Here is a 15,383-nt window from a genome sequence, read left to right on the forward strand (position 1 = left end):
TTTAGAAATACAAAGGCCATGAAGGAATATTATCAACATTTATAAAGTTATACACCGAACGCAGTAAATATGGATATGGTCACTGAATTCCAAAAGGTTAGGCCGCTGGGATACTGAAAAGGAGGGGATGCTTCATCTAGAAATCCTCAAACTATTATTATATTATAATAGAAACGATTATTACTCTGATATGTAAGTAAGTGTTCCAAAGCATTTTCGAAGTAGGTGGAAAGGAATGATATAAAGGGAAAGTTGAGCCCAGCTGGTGTGGCTCAGTGGTTGAGCATCGACCTATGAACCAGGAGGTCACAGTTTGATTCCCAGTCAGGACACACGCCTGGGTTGCAGGCTCCGACCCCAGTGTGGTGGGGGCGTGCAGCAGGCAGCCGATCAATGGTTCTCTCTCATCATTGATGTTTCTATTTCTCTCTCCCTTCCATCCTGAAATTAATAAAAAATATATATTTAAAGGGAAAGTTGAAAATGTAAAGGTTTTGGAAGTTAAAGGGGATTTTTCACTATGTAGGCTCCACCGTGGGACAGGTGTGTGCGACTGACAAGGATGAGCCTGGCACGCTGCACACGCAGCTCAAGTACTCCATCCTGCAGCAGCTGCCAGCGTCCCCCACCCTGTTCTTCATGAATCCGACCACAGGTGTGATTACCACCACGACGTCCCAGCTAGACAGAGAGGTAACACCGATATTCACGAAAAATCGTTTGCCATGTTGTTGGTTAACAGCACCTGTGGTCAATGTGTGTTTGAAAAGTATGTTATGAATCCAGTTTTCCAAAAATTAGCATTTTAAGTATGTTAATGGGGGTCATTAACTTTGCAGTGCACTGATTTTGAATCTCTAATGCAGTGGTTCTCAACCTTCTGGCCCTTTAAATACAGCTCCTCATGTTGTGACCCAACCATAAAATTATTTTCGTTGCTACTTCATAACTGTAATGGTGCTAGTGTTATGAATTGTAACGTAAATATCTGATATGCAGGATGGTCTTAGGCGACCCCTGTGAAAGGGTCGTTCGACTGCCAAAGGGGTCGCGACCCACAGGTTGAGAAACGCTGCTCTAATGTGTTCTCTAATTGTGTTTTATAAAATCGAATTTCCTCATATAAATATTTGTAGTATTAAAAACAAATATCACATATGAAAAGTGGAACTTTTGGAAATGTGTAGAAATTTGGAAATGCAAAATTGTTCTCTTTTCTGTCTGCATCGTGTCTTCCTCAGCAAGCTCATTTGCATTCTTCTACTTACATAGCTTAAAAGAAAGTCCATATCTCTCTACTATCTGCCTGGCCATTTTCAATTGTCTCCCGGAAATCTTTATTGGCATGTTTCGCAGGTACCAACAATGCAGCACATCTACAGTCCAGCGCCTCTTTCCTTCTGAACATGCTCTCCTTCCCATGTCTTCTAGTCAGAATGCCATCAATACATTCTTGTCCTATTAATAATTTTTCTATTATGACCTTGAATTCATATTCTCCAAATTGTATTTGAAATCTCTTTTCCCCTTGATCAAAATCACTTTCCAAAGCATGTTGATATTACCTCCAAAATTATTTTTCTTTTGTATTCTGTCCATTTCCACTGTAATTGTCAACCATCATAGTTTAGTAACTTATTCACTTGGTTATTCAACTACCTCCTCCACCAAGCACATAGTCAGCTGAATTCTTAGACACTTTATCTGGCCAACTCACTACATTTATAATCCTTAATCTTAAAATATAGTATTACTAGTATATGTTTTTCAGGTAATCCTTTGATTTCTAAAACTTCATTTCAAATTCATTCCCTCCTCTTCTCTCTATCCCTCATAGAATAGATCAGTGGTCTTCAAATTTTCTGATCTCAAGATCCCTTTACACTCTTAAGTATTTTTGAAGATTCCAAAGATATTTTGTTTATGTGGGTTATATTTATCAGTATTTAACCATTAGCATTTAAAACTGATAAAAATGTAAAATATATATTTAATTACCCAGTTAAAATAATAGTAGATATGTTACATGTTAACATAAATAACATTTTTATTAAAAAGTAGTTATTTTCCAAAATAATAAATAATTTAGTGAGAATAGTGACATTATTATAGAGTTTTCCAAATCTCTTTATATTTGGCTTTACATAAGACAGATGGGTTCCCATGTCTCCTGCATTCAGTCTGTTATAATATGCAGTATTAGCTGAAGTAAACAAAGAAAATCCAACATGATACGAAGTTAGAAAGGAGCAGAGTATTTTAATGGTAATTTCAGGTCATTCTGGATATTAATCTTTGATACTACACCAATACTTGACAAGTGGTCATTTCCCAAATTTTTTTTGCAAAGTGCACTCTGAAGCCTTATCAATGAACTGCCATACATGGTTACCTTAAAGCCCTTTGGTCTGTCTGTACTATGTGTGGGTAGTTTAACCATGTATGATTTTGTAACACCATGCATTCTTCATATTGGTTCATTAAGTTACGCAGATCTCCCAAATGTTGACACATTTCGTTAAACAATGTTGAGAAATCACCTCCTCACTTGCATTAATATCACAGTGATTGATAAAAATTTTCTAGAATTCTCAGTTTTGTTTAAACGCTCCAATTTATTATTGGTAACAAATAGTTTTTTTCCCCTTAAAGTGTCAAACTTTATGTTTGACAAATTGTCTTTCAAATGTACCAATCTGAATAACCATCGATGTCTTTCATATAAAGACGGTATCTTATAAACACAACAACAACAGCTAGTTCAGCTCATAAATCAAACAATCACACGAGTACTTTTCCTTGAGAGGAACAGCCAACTGTGTTATTCAGCAGAAGTGCTCCATTCATACCTCCTATTTCTTCACATGCACTGTTGACCAAAATTTAATAAATTAATCATTTTTTTTCACCACATCCACAAAGAAATTCCCAAGTGAAATTGGCACTTATTTATCTTATTATTTATAAATTCATTTATTTTTATTGTGAGTATGTGCCAGTGAAGAATACAATATCATCTCCTGAATAAATGAATGAATTAGTGTTACAGCTCTGCATAGTATGCAGGTTCTTCATGGAATTTATGTATCAGGAAAAGCAGATTATAAATCAGTCACTTGAAGAGATTCTTCTGACAGAATCAGTTGAAGACTAACTAAGGAGTCTTGGGCGGTTTTATCAAGTGGCTCTGGAGGACATCATAAGTTAATATTTAGGCCCACAAAACTACATTTCTTCTCTTATCAACCAATTGGTTATTTCCAATAAGTCTTAGTTCACTACAAATAAAATGTATATTTCCTCCTGAAAGTATACTAGAATGAGGTTTTTAAAATTTTTAATACAATAAGGCTGTTACTTTTCAAGTCAACGTATGTGATTGGTTATGAGAGAAAAGTAAATCAGAAAAAATTATGTATGAAAAGCATAGAGATTGAGAGAAATTTTAATTTTTAAGGAAATGAAGACAAGGAAGTTTAAGAGGTGATGGAATTAAGGTAAGAAGGTGAATATTCTAAATAGAAGGTTAGGATGGTTTTTCACATATTATTTTTGTCTTATGAAAAGAGGGAAATTATGTAGAAATTATGTATTACCACCCCTAACGTAAGTTCCTCCGACACCACCACTATATATATATGGCTAATATGCAAAGTGTCCCTCGGGAGTTCGACCGGGAGACCGGAAGTTCAATCGCTTGCTATGATGTGTGCTGACCACCAGGGGGCGGCGCGGAACGAAGAAAGGCCCTGACTGGCAGCCAGCAGCCGGAAGGCCTCAATTGGCCTGATCACCAGCCAGGCCTAGGGACCCTACCCCTGCACGCATTTTGTGTACCAGGCCTCTACAGTGGGGCCTTGACTTACGAATGTCCCGACTAACGAGTTTTTCGAGATACGAGCCGTCTCTCGGCCGATTTTTTGCTTTGAGTTGAGTTGCGAGCTAAAATTCGGGTTACGAGCCAGCTTTAGATACCCCACCGCTAGTTGGCGCAGCGAATGTCACAGTGATTTGACATACGAGTAATTTGAGTTACGAGCTCCGTCACGGAACAAATTAAACTTGTAAATCAAGGCCCCACTGTAGTTGTTTTATAAAAGAGGAAACCTAGGTAAGGAGAATTTTTCAACTGCCTGCGATTACATTTATTATTTTGGGAGTTGGCAATAGAACCCAAGTCTCCTCATGCTCAGTCCGGAGGCATTATTCTCAGTGTTTATAATCTATACCTCAATTACAATAAGTAAAACCATCACAGGAAGAAACACATATTTTTAAATATATTTTATTGATTTTTTACAGAGAGGAAGGGAGAGGGATAGAGAATTAGAAACATCGATGAGAGAGAAACATCGATCAGCTACCTCTCCCTACTGGGGATGTGCCCGCAACCAAGGTACATGCCCTTGACCGGAATCGAACCTGGAACCCTTGAGTCCGCTCTATCCACTGAGCCAAACCGGTTAGAGCGAGAAACACATTTTTAACTAGTGGTAAGCTTTCTGCAATCTCTGATGAATGGAGATTCCTAAGAGCCAGATTCTATTTCCCTTGGAGACAAAAAATGACATAGCCCCGACCCTTGTTTTCATGCTAATTTAATGATCTTTTTATCAATGTAAATTTTTAAATGTAAATGCTTAAAATCTCTCTTTTTTACAGAATGATATTCACGTCATCTGGCATGAGTCACTGCTATCTGTCTTTGAACATGCAAGAATGTGCTTTGGGTGGGAGATAAAGATTTTGATTGATTGATTACTAGGCAATGTTAAATGTACTAGGACTACGTCTTTTCTTTCCATTGAGTAAATTTAAAACCAATTGATTCCACCATCTACGAGTAGCACTTGAAACTTGAGAAACTACTCTGTTTTCATAAATTAATTGAAAATTATTAGTGGAAGGAGATTATTCTTCTGCCAGCATTTGAAAGCTATGAACTTGAACAGTGCCCCTCTTAAATTTTTAATGCCGGGAAAATTGTAAAGTGGAAAATAAGACTTCATTGATAATGCTGCTTTCACTCGGCAACTGAATTCTTACTTTCTTCCAGCTACTTGATAAATACCAGCTGAAAATAAAAGTGCAGGACATGAATGGCCAACATTTTGGCTTGCAGACGACCGCGACCTGCATCATTTGCATTGAAGACGTGAATGACCACTTGCCGACCTTCACGCGCTCTTCTGTGAGTACATGGTCTTAGTAGGAGAAAGATGTGCCACCCGGTGTTCATTGCTAACGATGCCCATCTCCATCCCTGTCCCGTGATTCCAAATGAGGGACCCCCCGGCGGCAGCATGGAGTTGGAGTTTAAGATCATGGAAACATAGAACTTCGGAAATGAGAAGGAGCAGGCTTCCATCACGTGGTGTTCTGTTTTTGTGAGTTACTAATTCATTTGTTTTGTTTTGTTTATTATTTTAGTATGTGGCATCGGTGGAAGAAAATACAGTGGATGTGGAAATCTTACGTGTCAGCGTTGAGGATAAGGATTTAATTAATACCGCTAATTGGAGAGCTAATTATTCCATTTTAAAGGGCAATGAAAATGGACATTTTAAAATTGTAACAGATCCCAAAACCAATGAAGGGGTGCTGTGTGTGGTTAAGGTAAGAATAAATTAGTAAATTAGTTGTTTGTAGCTTATGATATTATAGATTAGTATAGTAGAGTTAATGAAAAGAAAGGAATTTTGGTAAATGTAGAAATAATATAGGTATATAGGAAAATGTAAATGCTATGTTCTTCATACATAATGGGATGGATATATCATTTTGGGAGCCTTTTTCTTTAAATGGAGGTATAATTGACATAACATTATTTCAGTTTCAGGTAGACAACATACTTGTATGTATTGCAAAATGATAACCACAATACAGTCAAGTTAGTGTCTGCCACCACACATACTTACAAGATATTTTTCTTGTGGTGAGGACTTTCAAGATCCACGCTCTTAGCTACTTTCAAATATGCAGTACAGGATTATTAACTCTAACCACCATGCTGTACATGACCTTCCCACGACATATTTACTTTATAACTGGAAATTTGTACCTTTTGGCCAATTGATTCAATAGCCCATAAGTGGCACTTTAAATTTCAGAAGCAACCCTATTTTCATAAATTAATTAAAAATGACTAGCGTGAGGAACCTTATGGAAAGTCACTATTTAAAAATAGGTATAAATGTATTCAAATAATATGATAATGGTATCCACGGTGTAGTCAGTGTCTCTTAACAATTGAAAACCTCATACAGCTGTGATGCCAGGGGACAGGGCCAGGCGTGCCCAGCCCATCGCCCTGTAGCTGGGGCAGGAGCCTCCACTTACCGACTTTCCCAGGTGACGAGCTGCTCCTGGTCACACCCACAGGGAGGCTGCTTGGAGAGCTTCCCGCGTACACCTCATCCTTAGTTTCCTGGCCGTTCAAACATGTGAATACTTGTACACCTTCTTTGAATGCTATTCTACAGCAACTCTGTAGAACTCAGTGCTCATTCCAGGGCCAGAGTGAGCGCATACAGTGATCTGAGCCTCTTCAGCTTAAGACAGAGTCATAGGCTGATACCTGCTGCCTCGTTAACTAGAACACCATTCAGTGCTGGTCTGTGGGGTTTCCCTTTTGTACATAGTCACGGGGAGCATGGATCAAAAATGATGAATGCGTTTTTCTCACAATGATGACAATTATCCGCAGTCAGTGAGTGGGTTTTCTTGGTTTCAAAACAGCAAAGAAATGTCCTTTAAATCTTGTCTCTTTCTTCACCCAACAACCCCTGCCCTAATCTTTGGTATCTAAGAAGGGAATGTATTTCTGTGCAGTCTAAGGCCTGACATTTCTGTCCTGTAGGAAATGGTCTCACCCATTCTCATTACAACTACACATCAGGCAAAATAAGAACCCTCCATTCAACTTCGTACTTCCAGTTTTTTTGGAAAGTAATTAGGATGAGAAAAGATAAAAAAGCAAAGTGTAATGTCTAAAAGCTTTCCTTCTGTTTTCATGTTTTTTCTCTTTTTAAAAATCCTATATAATAAAAGCTAATATGCTGATGTCCGACCATTCCACTGGTCGCTGTGATGTGTACTGACCACCAGGGGGCAGATGCTCCAACTGGTGGGTTAGCTTGCTGCTGGGGTCAGGCCCATCAGGACTGGGCGAGATAGGCCAGACACACCCTGGGGCCCTCCCCATCCGGCCAGCCAACCTCCCTCTGTCCCTCCCTCCCTGGCCAGCTGGCCTTCATTGGCCCCCATCGGGACTGGGCGAGACAGCCTGATCGCCCTGATCACCGGTCAGTCCAAGGGACCCTTCTCATGCACGAATTTGTGCACTGGGCCTCTAGTGTTTTATAAAATTTGACCCATGTTTTCTACCTCAAACCAGGTTCAGATCATTTTATTCCCCTCAGGAGCTGTCCCAAAATTAAAGGAGTAGTAAAGAGCTGTTGGTTAGTGTCTGGACCTCCTACAGCAGTGATGGTGAAACTTTTGAGCTCAGCGTGTCAGCATTTTGAAAAACCCTAACTTAACTCTGGTGCCGTGTCACATAGAGAAATTTTTTGATCTTTGCAACCATAGTAAAACAAAGATTTATATTTTTGATATTTATTTTATATATTTAAATGCCATTTAACAAAGAAAAATCAACTAAAAAAATGAGTTCGCGTGTCACCTCTGACACGCGTGTCATAGGTTCGCCATCACTGTCCTACAGGAATGTCTCAAGTGCTAACCTTGAAGCACTTCCATTGACTACGTCCTGACATTGGCGTCAGGAGCTATGATGTCCCTGGTGTTACGTCTGCAGCTGGGGAGCAGGGTTTTTGTTTGTTTGGTTTTGTCTGTTTTGCTGGTTTCCCCCAACACTGAGTCAGGTGAAGGAGCCCTCCTCCCACCACCACCTCTTTTCTGAGTGCGTGTTTAATGTTCTCCTGGCGATTCCCAGCAGGGCGCTGCCACGTTTCCAAATGTAAGGAGTGATGCGCACCGGTTGGCATGGCCCAGCATTCAGTGTCTCGGCCTGATTTTCAACACACTTGCTTTTACAGCCGCTCAATTATGAAGAAAGACAGCAGCTGACCCTGCAAATCGGCGTGGTTAACGAAGCCCCGTATTATAGAGAAACTACTTCAAGATCAGCCATGAGCACGGCCACCATCACTGTTAACGTGAAAAACCAGGACGAGGGCCCCGAGTGTAGCCCTCCGGTGCAGACGGTGCGGATTAAAGAGAATGCGCCCGTGAATACGAAGAGCCCGGGATACAAAGCGTACAACCCAGACACACAGAGTAGCAGCGACATCAGGTGTTTATTATTCCATGAGCTCCGAATTCACCCTGGTTTTACATTTATGATTTAGTATTTTGACACCAGGATTGTAATTGGGCTCATGGTACATTCTGTTATTTTAATTCCTTCTTGGCAGGTATAAGAAAATTAATGATCCGAAAGGGTGGATCACGGTTGATGAAAACACGGGATCAATTACAACTTTTAGAAACTTGGATAGAGAGGCCGAGGCCATCAGAAATGGTGTCTATAACGTTACCATCCTTGCAACAGACAAAGGTAAGAACTCGGCTTTTAAACCAGCCGCGGACATTTCCAAGCCAGCGGTGTACATTCTCAGGTGTATTTCTCCCCAGGTGGCATTTTGAGTCATCGAGACGTTTGCTGTAACTTATTAACTCCTGTCTGCTTTCGAATAGCACCCTCAGTTTTAGATGTCAGGATAAAATAACAGTCACAGAAATGCTTGGAACTTTAATGACTTTTAAAAGTTAAGTATCCATTAAATATTGAGAAATTGACAAGTAAAATTAGCTTCAAGTTATGTAGTCATATCTCTTAAAATATTTTGGCAGGAAAATTCATTATAGAGAGAACATACTTATTGCCCCACAGTAAAATAAGAAAATATTTTTCAAAAGTCCTTGTTCGTATTCTCTTCCGTCCTCCTTTTAAAGATTAGTCAAAACTCATGTCCATAGAAGTTTCTGTGTCTATTGTAGCTGTTCAGTGAATGATGAATGACAAATCTCAATAGCAGTGATTGTCTGTGCAACCCATTTGAAAGGTGCCCAATAAATATTTAAATAAAAATGTTAATGCATAATTTCCTAGTGAAAACTCAAAACATTAAATATTGTATTTTTATATCCAATTTCCTAGTTGGAAGAACATGTACTGGGACACTGGGCATCATCCTTGAAGATGTGAATGATAATGGCCCAGTGATACTCAAAAAGACGGCGATCATCTGCAAACCCACCATGTCCTCCACGGCGATCGTGGCTTTTGATCCGGATGACCCTGTGAATGGCCCACCCTTCCACTTCAGTTTGGAGGAGGATTCTGATGCAGACGCACAGAGAGTGTGGGCGCTGACAAAGATCAATGGTATGGGTGTCTAAACATCTGGTCCTTTTCAACATGAGGGTGTCTAAAATATCTTTTCCTTTTTAATGTTTGAAATTAAATTTCTTGGGGTAACATTATATGTTTCTGGTGTGCCATTAAGTCTGATCTCCTCCCCGCATCCTAATATATTTGATGCCCGTTAATCCTGTTCATCCTCCGGCCACCCTGACATACTTCTTTCTTGTTGAGATAGAAGTGGGAACCACCAATGAAACAGGCAGGTTTCCCGTCGGTGTTAACGTGAATTCTCATTTTCATTCTTGCTCCACATCCACACACCCATAGGGTGGGTCTGTGCCATCACTATTGTTTTCTACCTGGGATTCTCCCCGAACTTGGCTCCTAGTCTGTACTTCTGACTTTAAGCACAATCATCTCTCTGCTGATAAGATGGTGAAAGTAAAAGGGACCTTCTCCATACCCCGTGGCATCACCCCCTCTGTCAGCTCTTAACACTTCAGCAGCTTCTCCATCTCCTGACTGCCCCGCCCCAGGGCCAGGATGCTCTGTCTCCATCTGCTCCCCCTTTCACGACTCCAGACCAGTACAGCTGAATGGGGTTTGTGTTTAAAATGCCCTGGAAAGATTGTCAGTCCCGTGCTTTCAACGACTACTCCTCAGCTTCTCATGATGGCAAATTATAAGAAGAAAGGGCGTGAATAAAGGGAAAGGGAAAACAGAATGGAGGAAGAAAAGTAAGGTCGTATAGAAGCCATAGTGGCAAGTCAAGGCCCTGTGTCTACAATCATGTATAAAAGGAATTATGCCCTGAATGCTTATATTAAACTAGAGGCCCGGTGCACGAAATTTGTGCACTGGGGGGTCCCTCAGCCTGGCCTGCCTGCGCCCCGCAGTCTGGGAGCACTCGGGATGTCGCTGCGCTCACCAGCCATGAGCCGGACTCAGGGCTTCTGGCTGAGCAGCACTCCCCCTGTGGGAGTGCACTGACCACCAGGAGGCAGCTCCTGCATTGAGCGTCTGCCCCCTGGTGGTCAGTGCATGTCATAGCAACCAATCGTTCTGCCCTTTTGTCGATTTGCATATTAGCCTTTTATTATATAGGATCATAAGGATTTGTCAAAGCTGTGATAAAAACCAATCTCTGAACAAGTTTACTAATTAGGAGAGAAAGACTTTATTCATGACAGATAAATATTATTACAAAAACCAGAAGATCTTTTTAAAAGGGCAACGGAGACAAACATTTATATGCAATATGTTTGCAACGGCTGTAGATGAGAACCATTTGGTCCATTCACATTTACCATCTCGTAACAGCTGTGCCCATCAGGAATATCCATTTGTAGGGAAATTTGAGGACTATCCTGTCATAGTTAATTATGCTCTGGAGAAATCGATGACATTCTATGACGCTTGGTTTTATTATTATTTTTTTTTTTTCCAGATACAGCAGCACGTCTTTCCAATCAAAATGACCTTCCGTTTGGCTCATATACAGTCCGTGTCAGAGTTACAGATAGACATGGCCTGTCACACACCACTCCCTTAAATGTCATCATGTGTGACTGCATTACCGAAAACGACTGCACGTTCCGTGGGGTTCCCAGGACCGGCACCGGGGAGTTCAGACTTGGAAAGTGGGCCATCCTCGCCATCCTGTTGGGCATAGCCTTGCTATTTTGTGAGTCCCTTCTTGCACTCAAATAAGAGCCTTTAAAATAACTTTCCAGACACATTCTGAGAGCAGCACTGTTACCTATAGCTGTTCACTTGGATATAGCTGGATGCCCATTTAACACACATATTTAATGCACATATGAAAGTGCATTCTGTTATCTCAGCGTAAACAAAATTTAACACAGGAACTCAGCATGCGGCGTGCCTCTGGGCCATGTCTGCGGAGGGTGTCTGTTCTGTACTCTGATACAAGCTATCGGGAATGCGTTTTCTGGAAAGCTGCCTTTGTGGTAGTCGTCAGAAATCCACTCCTCCCGCCGTTTGATGTTAAACTCAGGGAATCTCCCTCCTCCCCTAGGCATCCTCTTCACCTTGGTCTGCGGGACGACTGGGGCGGCCAAAACGCCCAAAGCCTTTCCTGATGATGTGACCCAGCAGAACCTCATTGTGTCCAACACTGAGGCTCCTGGCGATGACAAAGTGGTAAGTAGTTTGTCTTTTTTTTTTTTTTAATTTAAATATTTTAATTGATTTTTAGAGAGAGAGAAAGGGAGAGGGAGAGAGAGAGAAACACCCATGTGAGAGCGCATTGATCGTCTGCCTCCTGCCCGCCCCCCACTGGGGATCGGGCCTGCAACCCTGGCTTGTGCCCTGACCGGGTATCGAACTGGCAACCTTTCAGTGCACCGGACGGCGGTTCCCAACCCACTAAATTTAAATATTTTAATTGATGTTTAGAGAGAGAGAAAGGGAGAGGGAGAGAGAGAGAAACACCCATGTGAGAGCGCATTGATCGTCTGCCTCCTGCCCGCCCCCCACTGGGGATCGGGCCTGCAACCCTGGCTTGTGCCCTGACCGGGTATCGAACTGGCAACCTTTCAGTGCACCGGACGGCGGTTCCCAACCCACTGAGCCACACCAGCCAGGACTGTCTTTTCTAAATAAATGCAAAGGGTAAATTGGCCTAACCAACTATCATCATCTTTTTCTGAACAAATGTCTTTTGAAATCAGGTAACTTGCTATATATAAATGTCATCGGTCCCATGGAACATATAAAATGACATCGATGCCCGCGGCAATAGATGGCATTTCAGTGTAGCCATACAGTGTTACTTAATAGTAAAAATCCTTGAGCCTGTCAGCACTATTTTCTATTTCAAATGTTTCATGATTTCACCTTTATATGTACATATATATTGAAATCGCTGTTTGTGTTGTAAAAAGGTTTCAATTAATTACAGATCATTAGCATAATTATTTTAATTTTATTTTTTGGCAACAGCACTAAACTGACTATAAGCTTTGATCAGCGTGAGAAGGACTTTAGTGGAGTCTTCCTGGCTCCAATGTGGGTTGGAAAGGAGTCTCGGGTCTCATATATGAAACAGCGAGGCCAGCGAGTGACCCCATGGCCCCGGCTTTGATGTCTCGCCTAATATGTCCACAAGGAACAAGTACATTCCCTGCAAAGGCATAATCGATGATGAGAGCTGGAGAGATTTAGAAACAAAAGGGTGTTGGCATCTAGGAAGGTGGGGAAAAATGAAACTCGGGTTCTCTCTGACAACACAACATAGCAAATCAGCGGCAAGCTCTGGGAGCCTCTTTCCCTGCTGATGTATTTTTATTTATTTAGATTGCAAAGATTCATTATTGCAGCTAAAATTCTTGTTGTTGTGAATCCTCACACGAGGATACTTTCCATTGATTTTTAGAGAGAGTGGAAGGGAGGGGGAGAGAGAGAGAGAGAGAGAGAGAGAGAGAGAGAGAGAGAGAAACATGCATGTAAGAGAGACACATCCAATGATATCCTCCCACACGTGCCCAGGCCACAGCTACTCTTTTATGGCCACTTTATTTCTATTATTCTTGTTTTAGTTGAAGGGGAACCAGCTTTGACACTGAATAAAAATACTGGTCCTCACCTCTGTTTCCCCTAGTCGGGTGGAGGGAGTGGCTTTAGACTAAGCAGGGTAAGCCCATGTGAGACAATAGTCCTGGAATCCTGGTGGCGAGCGGGGAGGCGCTGGAGGGTGTTAACAGATGGAGCTGGGCAGCCTTGTGGGAAGTCTCTAAGGACAGGGTACACAGTCAGCGTTCCGATTTGTCTCAGGTCCAGGCCACTCCACACCTGCATCTGCGGCTTGCCTGGGACACTACGTGAAGCCTGGGTTACCATAGCTGGAGCCTCAGGGTTGCCAAGGCAGGCTCGGCTCCTTCCCTCAGAGAGCTCACCTTCTAGCACAGAGATCATCTGCATGCTGTGTTCTTCTTCTCCTTCTTGTTCTCCTCTGTGGGTCCCTGACGCAAGCTGTTCTGTTGCAGTATTCCGCCAACGGCTTCACCACCCACACGGTGGGCAGCGCGGGCGCCGGGGCCTGTGGCACCGTGGGATCTGGGGTGATCCACGGGCAGGAGACCATCGAATTGGTGAAAGGACACCAGACCTTGGACTCATGCCGGGGAGGCGGGCAGCACGTGCGGGAGCCCTGCGGGGCAGGACCCGTGGAGGTGGACCCCGGCAGATACACCTACTCCGAGTGGCGCAGCTTCACCCAGCCCCGCCTCGGCGAGGTGCGTTCCCTGAGCGGCCTGCACACCTATTGGTTTCTCCTCAGCTGTCTGAATGATTGCAATTGAATGGCCTAATTGAGTCTATTTTTTAATGATTAGTCTACTAAGTGGAAAGCTGTTTTTCTTCGTTTTGATTTAGTTCTGCCAAGCGGATCTTTGCCTCACATGTTGTTTGGCTTTTAGTTCTTCCCGAAATAATGTGAGATATTTAAATTATCTTCCTCATGGAGTTGTGTGTATATTTCCCCTTGGGAAATCGTGGCTTGGACATCAAAAGTGTGGTATCAGACGATCCCAGCCAGCACGGCCACCAGGCCTCTCTGCAAAGATCTGTGCAAGCATCCCTTTGGGATCAGCTGAAGGGATGCATTTCCCTTCAGCCATAATTTTTAAAGGGAAGGTGATGATCGCTTGAAATGATTTCTTGTATCCTTGTGCCCCGTGGGTGGCTTTTAGAAACATGCTCTGTCATGAATGTACAGTGTGATTAATGATACAGACCAATCATGTGCATTTCTTATACGTAGGAATCCATTAGAGGACACACTCTGATTAAAAATTAAACAATCGAAGGTAAATCAAAGCCATTTTTTTATGTTGGTCAGTCTTGGTGTTGAAAATGCTAATAATAAAAGGCGTTGTGTTCCCCCCTTGGCAGAAAGTGCAGCTGTGCGATCAGGATGACAGTCACGAACACGCCCAGGACTACGTCCTCACCTACAGCTACGAGGGCCAGGGCTCCGCAGCCGGCTCTGTGGGCTGCTGCAGCGAACGGCAGGAAGACGATCGCCTGGACTTTTTGGATCATTTGGAGCCCAAGTTTAGGACGCTGGCAGAAGCATGCGTGAAGAGATGAGTGCATCCCGATAAGTCTACCAAAGCCAGTGGCTTTAGCGCCTTTTCTTTCTTTTCATTTTTTATTTTTATTAAATTAAAGACCAGGGTTGGGTTTTTTGTTCTTGTTTTCAATAGAAGACACTATGCTTGAGTGGGGGCTACCCTTTTGTTCTGATGGAATGTCTGTCGAGAAATGCACAGTGAGGGAGAAATGCTGTGAGTGAGTGCACACATTTCTCAGGGCTTCACATAGTTTTCAGTTACTTGTCTTCCACCCCAAGAGACCCACAGAAATAGGAAGATTAAGGTAGTCTGCGTTATTGTTTACATTTTGGTATAATGACAACAACCACTTTACAGTGCAATAAAAATGATTAATGTAAGTCTTGATCGTAGGCTACTTAAAGTATTGCCTAATAGAAACGTTGTGGAGACCTTGCTTTAACGTCATCTCCTGTTACCTACTTAATTGTTTGTGTGGTGCTCGAAGACTGTTGTACTCCTAACCACTCTAAAGTGTATATATATACTGTTTACTGCATTATTGATGTTTTTTATTCTTACAACAAGACCTTTCTTCAAAATGCAAAGGGAGATTCCCAACCAGGCGTTGACTGTTATAACTGTTCCATTTTGGTCGAGTTGAGTTTCTAGGTTGTATTCTGTAGGAAATCTTGCACTGAGTCTATGTTGCCTCTGTTTCCCACCTTGTCAGCAAAAGTTAGGTTTAAAAAGTGCTTTAAGAATGTATTTTTAGCCCTACCTGGTTTGGCTCAGTGGATAGAGCGTCGGCCTGCGGACTGAAAGGTCCCAGGTTCGATTCCGGTCAAGGGCATGTACCTTGGTTGCGGGCACATCCCCAGTAGGAGGTGTGCAGGAAGCAGCTGATCGATGTTTCT

At 42.2% G+C, this 15,383-nt stretch overlaps 1 protein-coding gene across 1 annotated transcript in view; it reads left to right on the forward strand.

Annotated features, from left to right (window-relative positions):
• DSC2 (desmocollin 2) overlaps nt 1–15,312 on the forward strand; it is a 28,753-nt gene extending 13,441 nt beyond the window's left edge. The window contains exons 8-17 of the mRNA XM_014541558.1: nt 527–693; nt 5,057–5,191; nt 5,431–5,616; nt 8,061–8,317; nt 8,439–8,581; nt 9,185–9,412; nt 10,839–11,075; nt 11,430–11,554; nt 13,399–13,647; nt 14,306–15,312. Coding sequence (XP_014397044.1) covers nt 527–693; nt 5,057–5,191; nt 5,431–5,616; nt 8,061–8,317; nt 8,439–8,581; nt 9,185–9,412; nt 10,839–11,075; nt 11,430–11,554; nt 13,399–13,647; nt 14,306–14,503 — 1,925 coding nt within the window. The 3' untranslated portion in view covers nt 14,504–15,312. The remainder of the gene's footprint in view (nt 1–526; nt 694–5,056; nt 5,192–5,430; nt 5,617–8,060; nt 8,318–8,438; nt 8,582–9,184; nt 9,413–10,838; nt 11,076–11,429; nt 11,555–13,398; nt 13,648–14,305) is intronic.
• The last annotated feature ends 71 nt before the right edge of the window (nt 15,313–15,383 follow it).

The sequence above is a fragment of the Myotis brandtii genome, unplaced genomic scaffold (genome assembly GCF_000412655.1).
Source record: "Myotis brandtii unplaced genomic scaffold, ASM41265v1 scaffold107, whole genome shotgun sequence".
Taxonomy (NCBI): domain Eukaryota; kingdom Metazoa; phylum Chordata; class Mammalia; order Chiroptera; family Vespertilionidae; genus Myotis; species Myotis brandtii.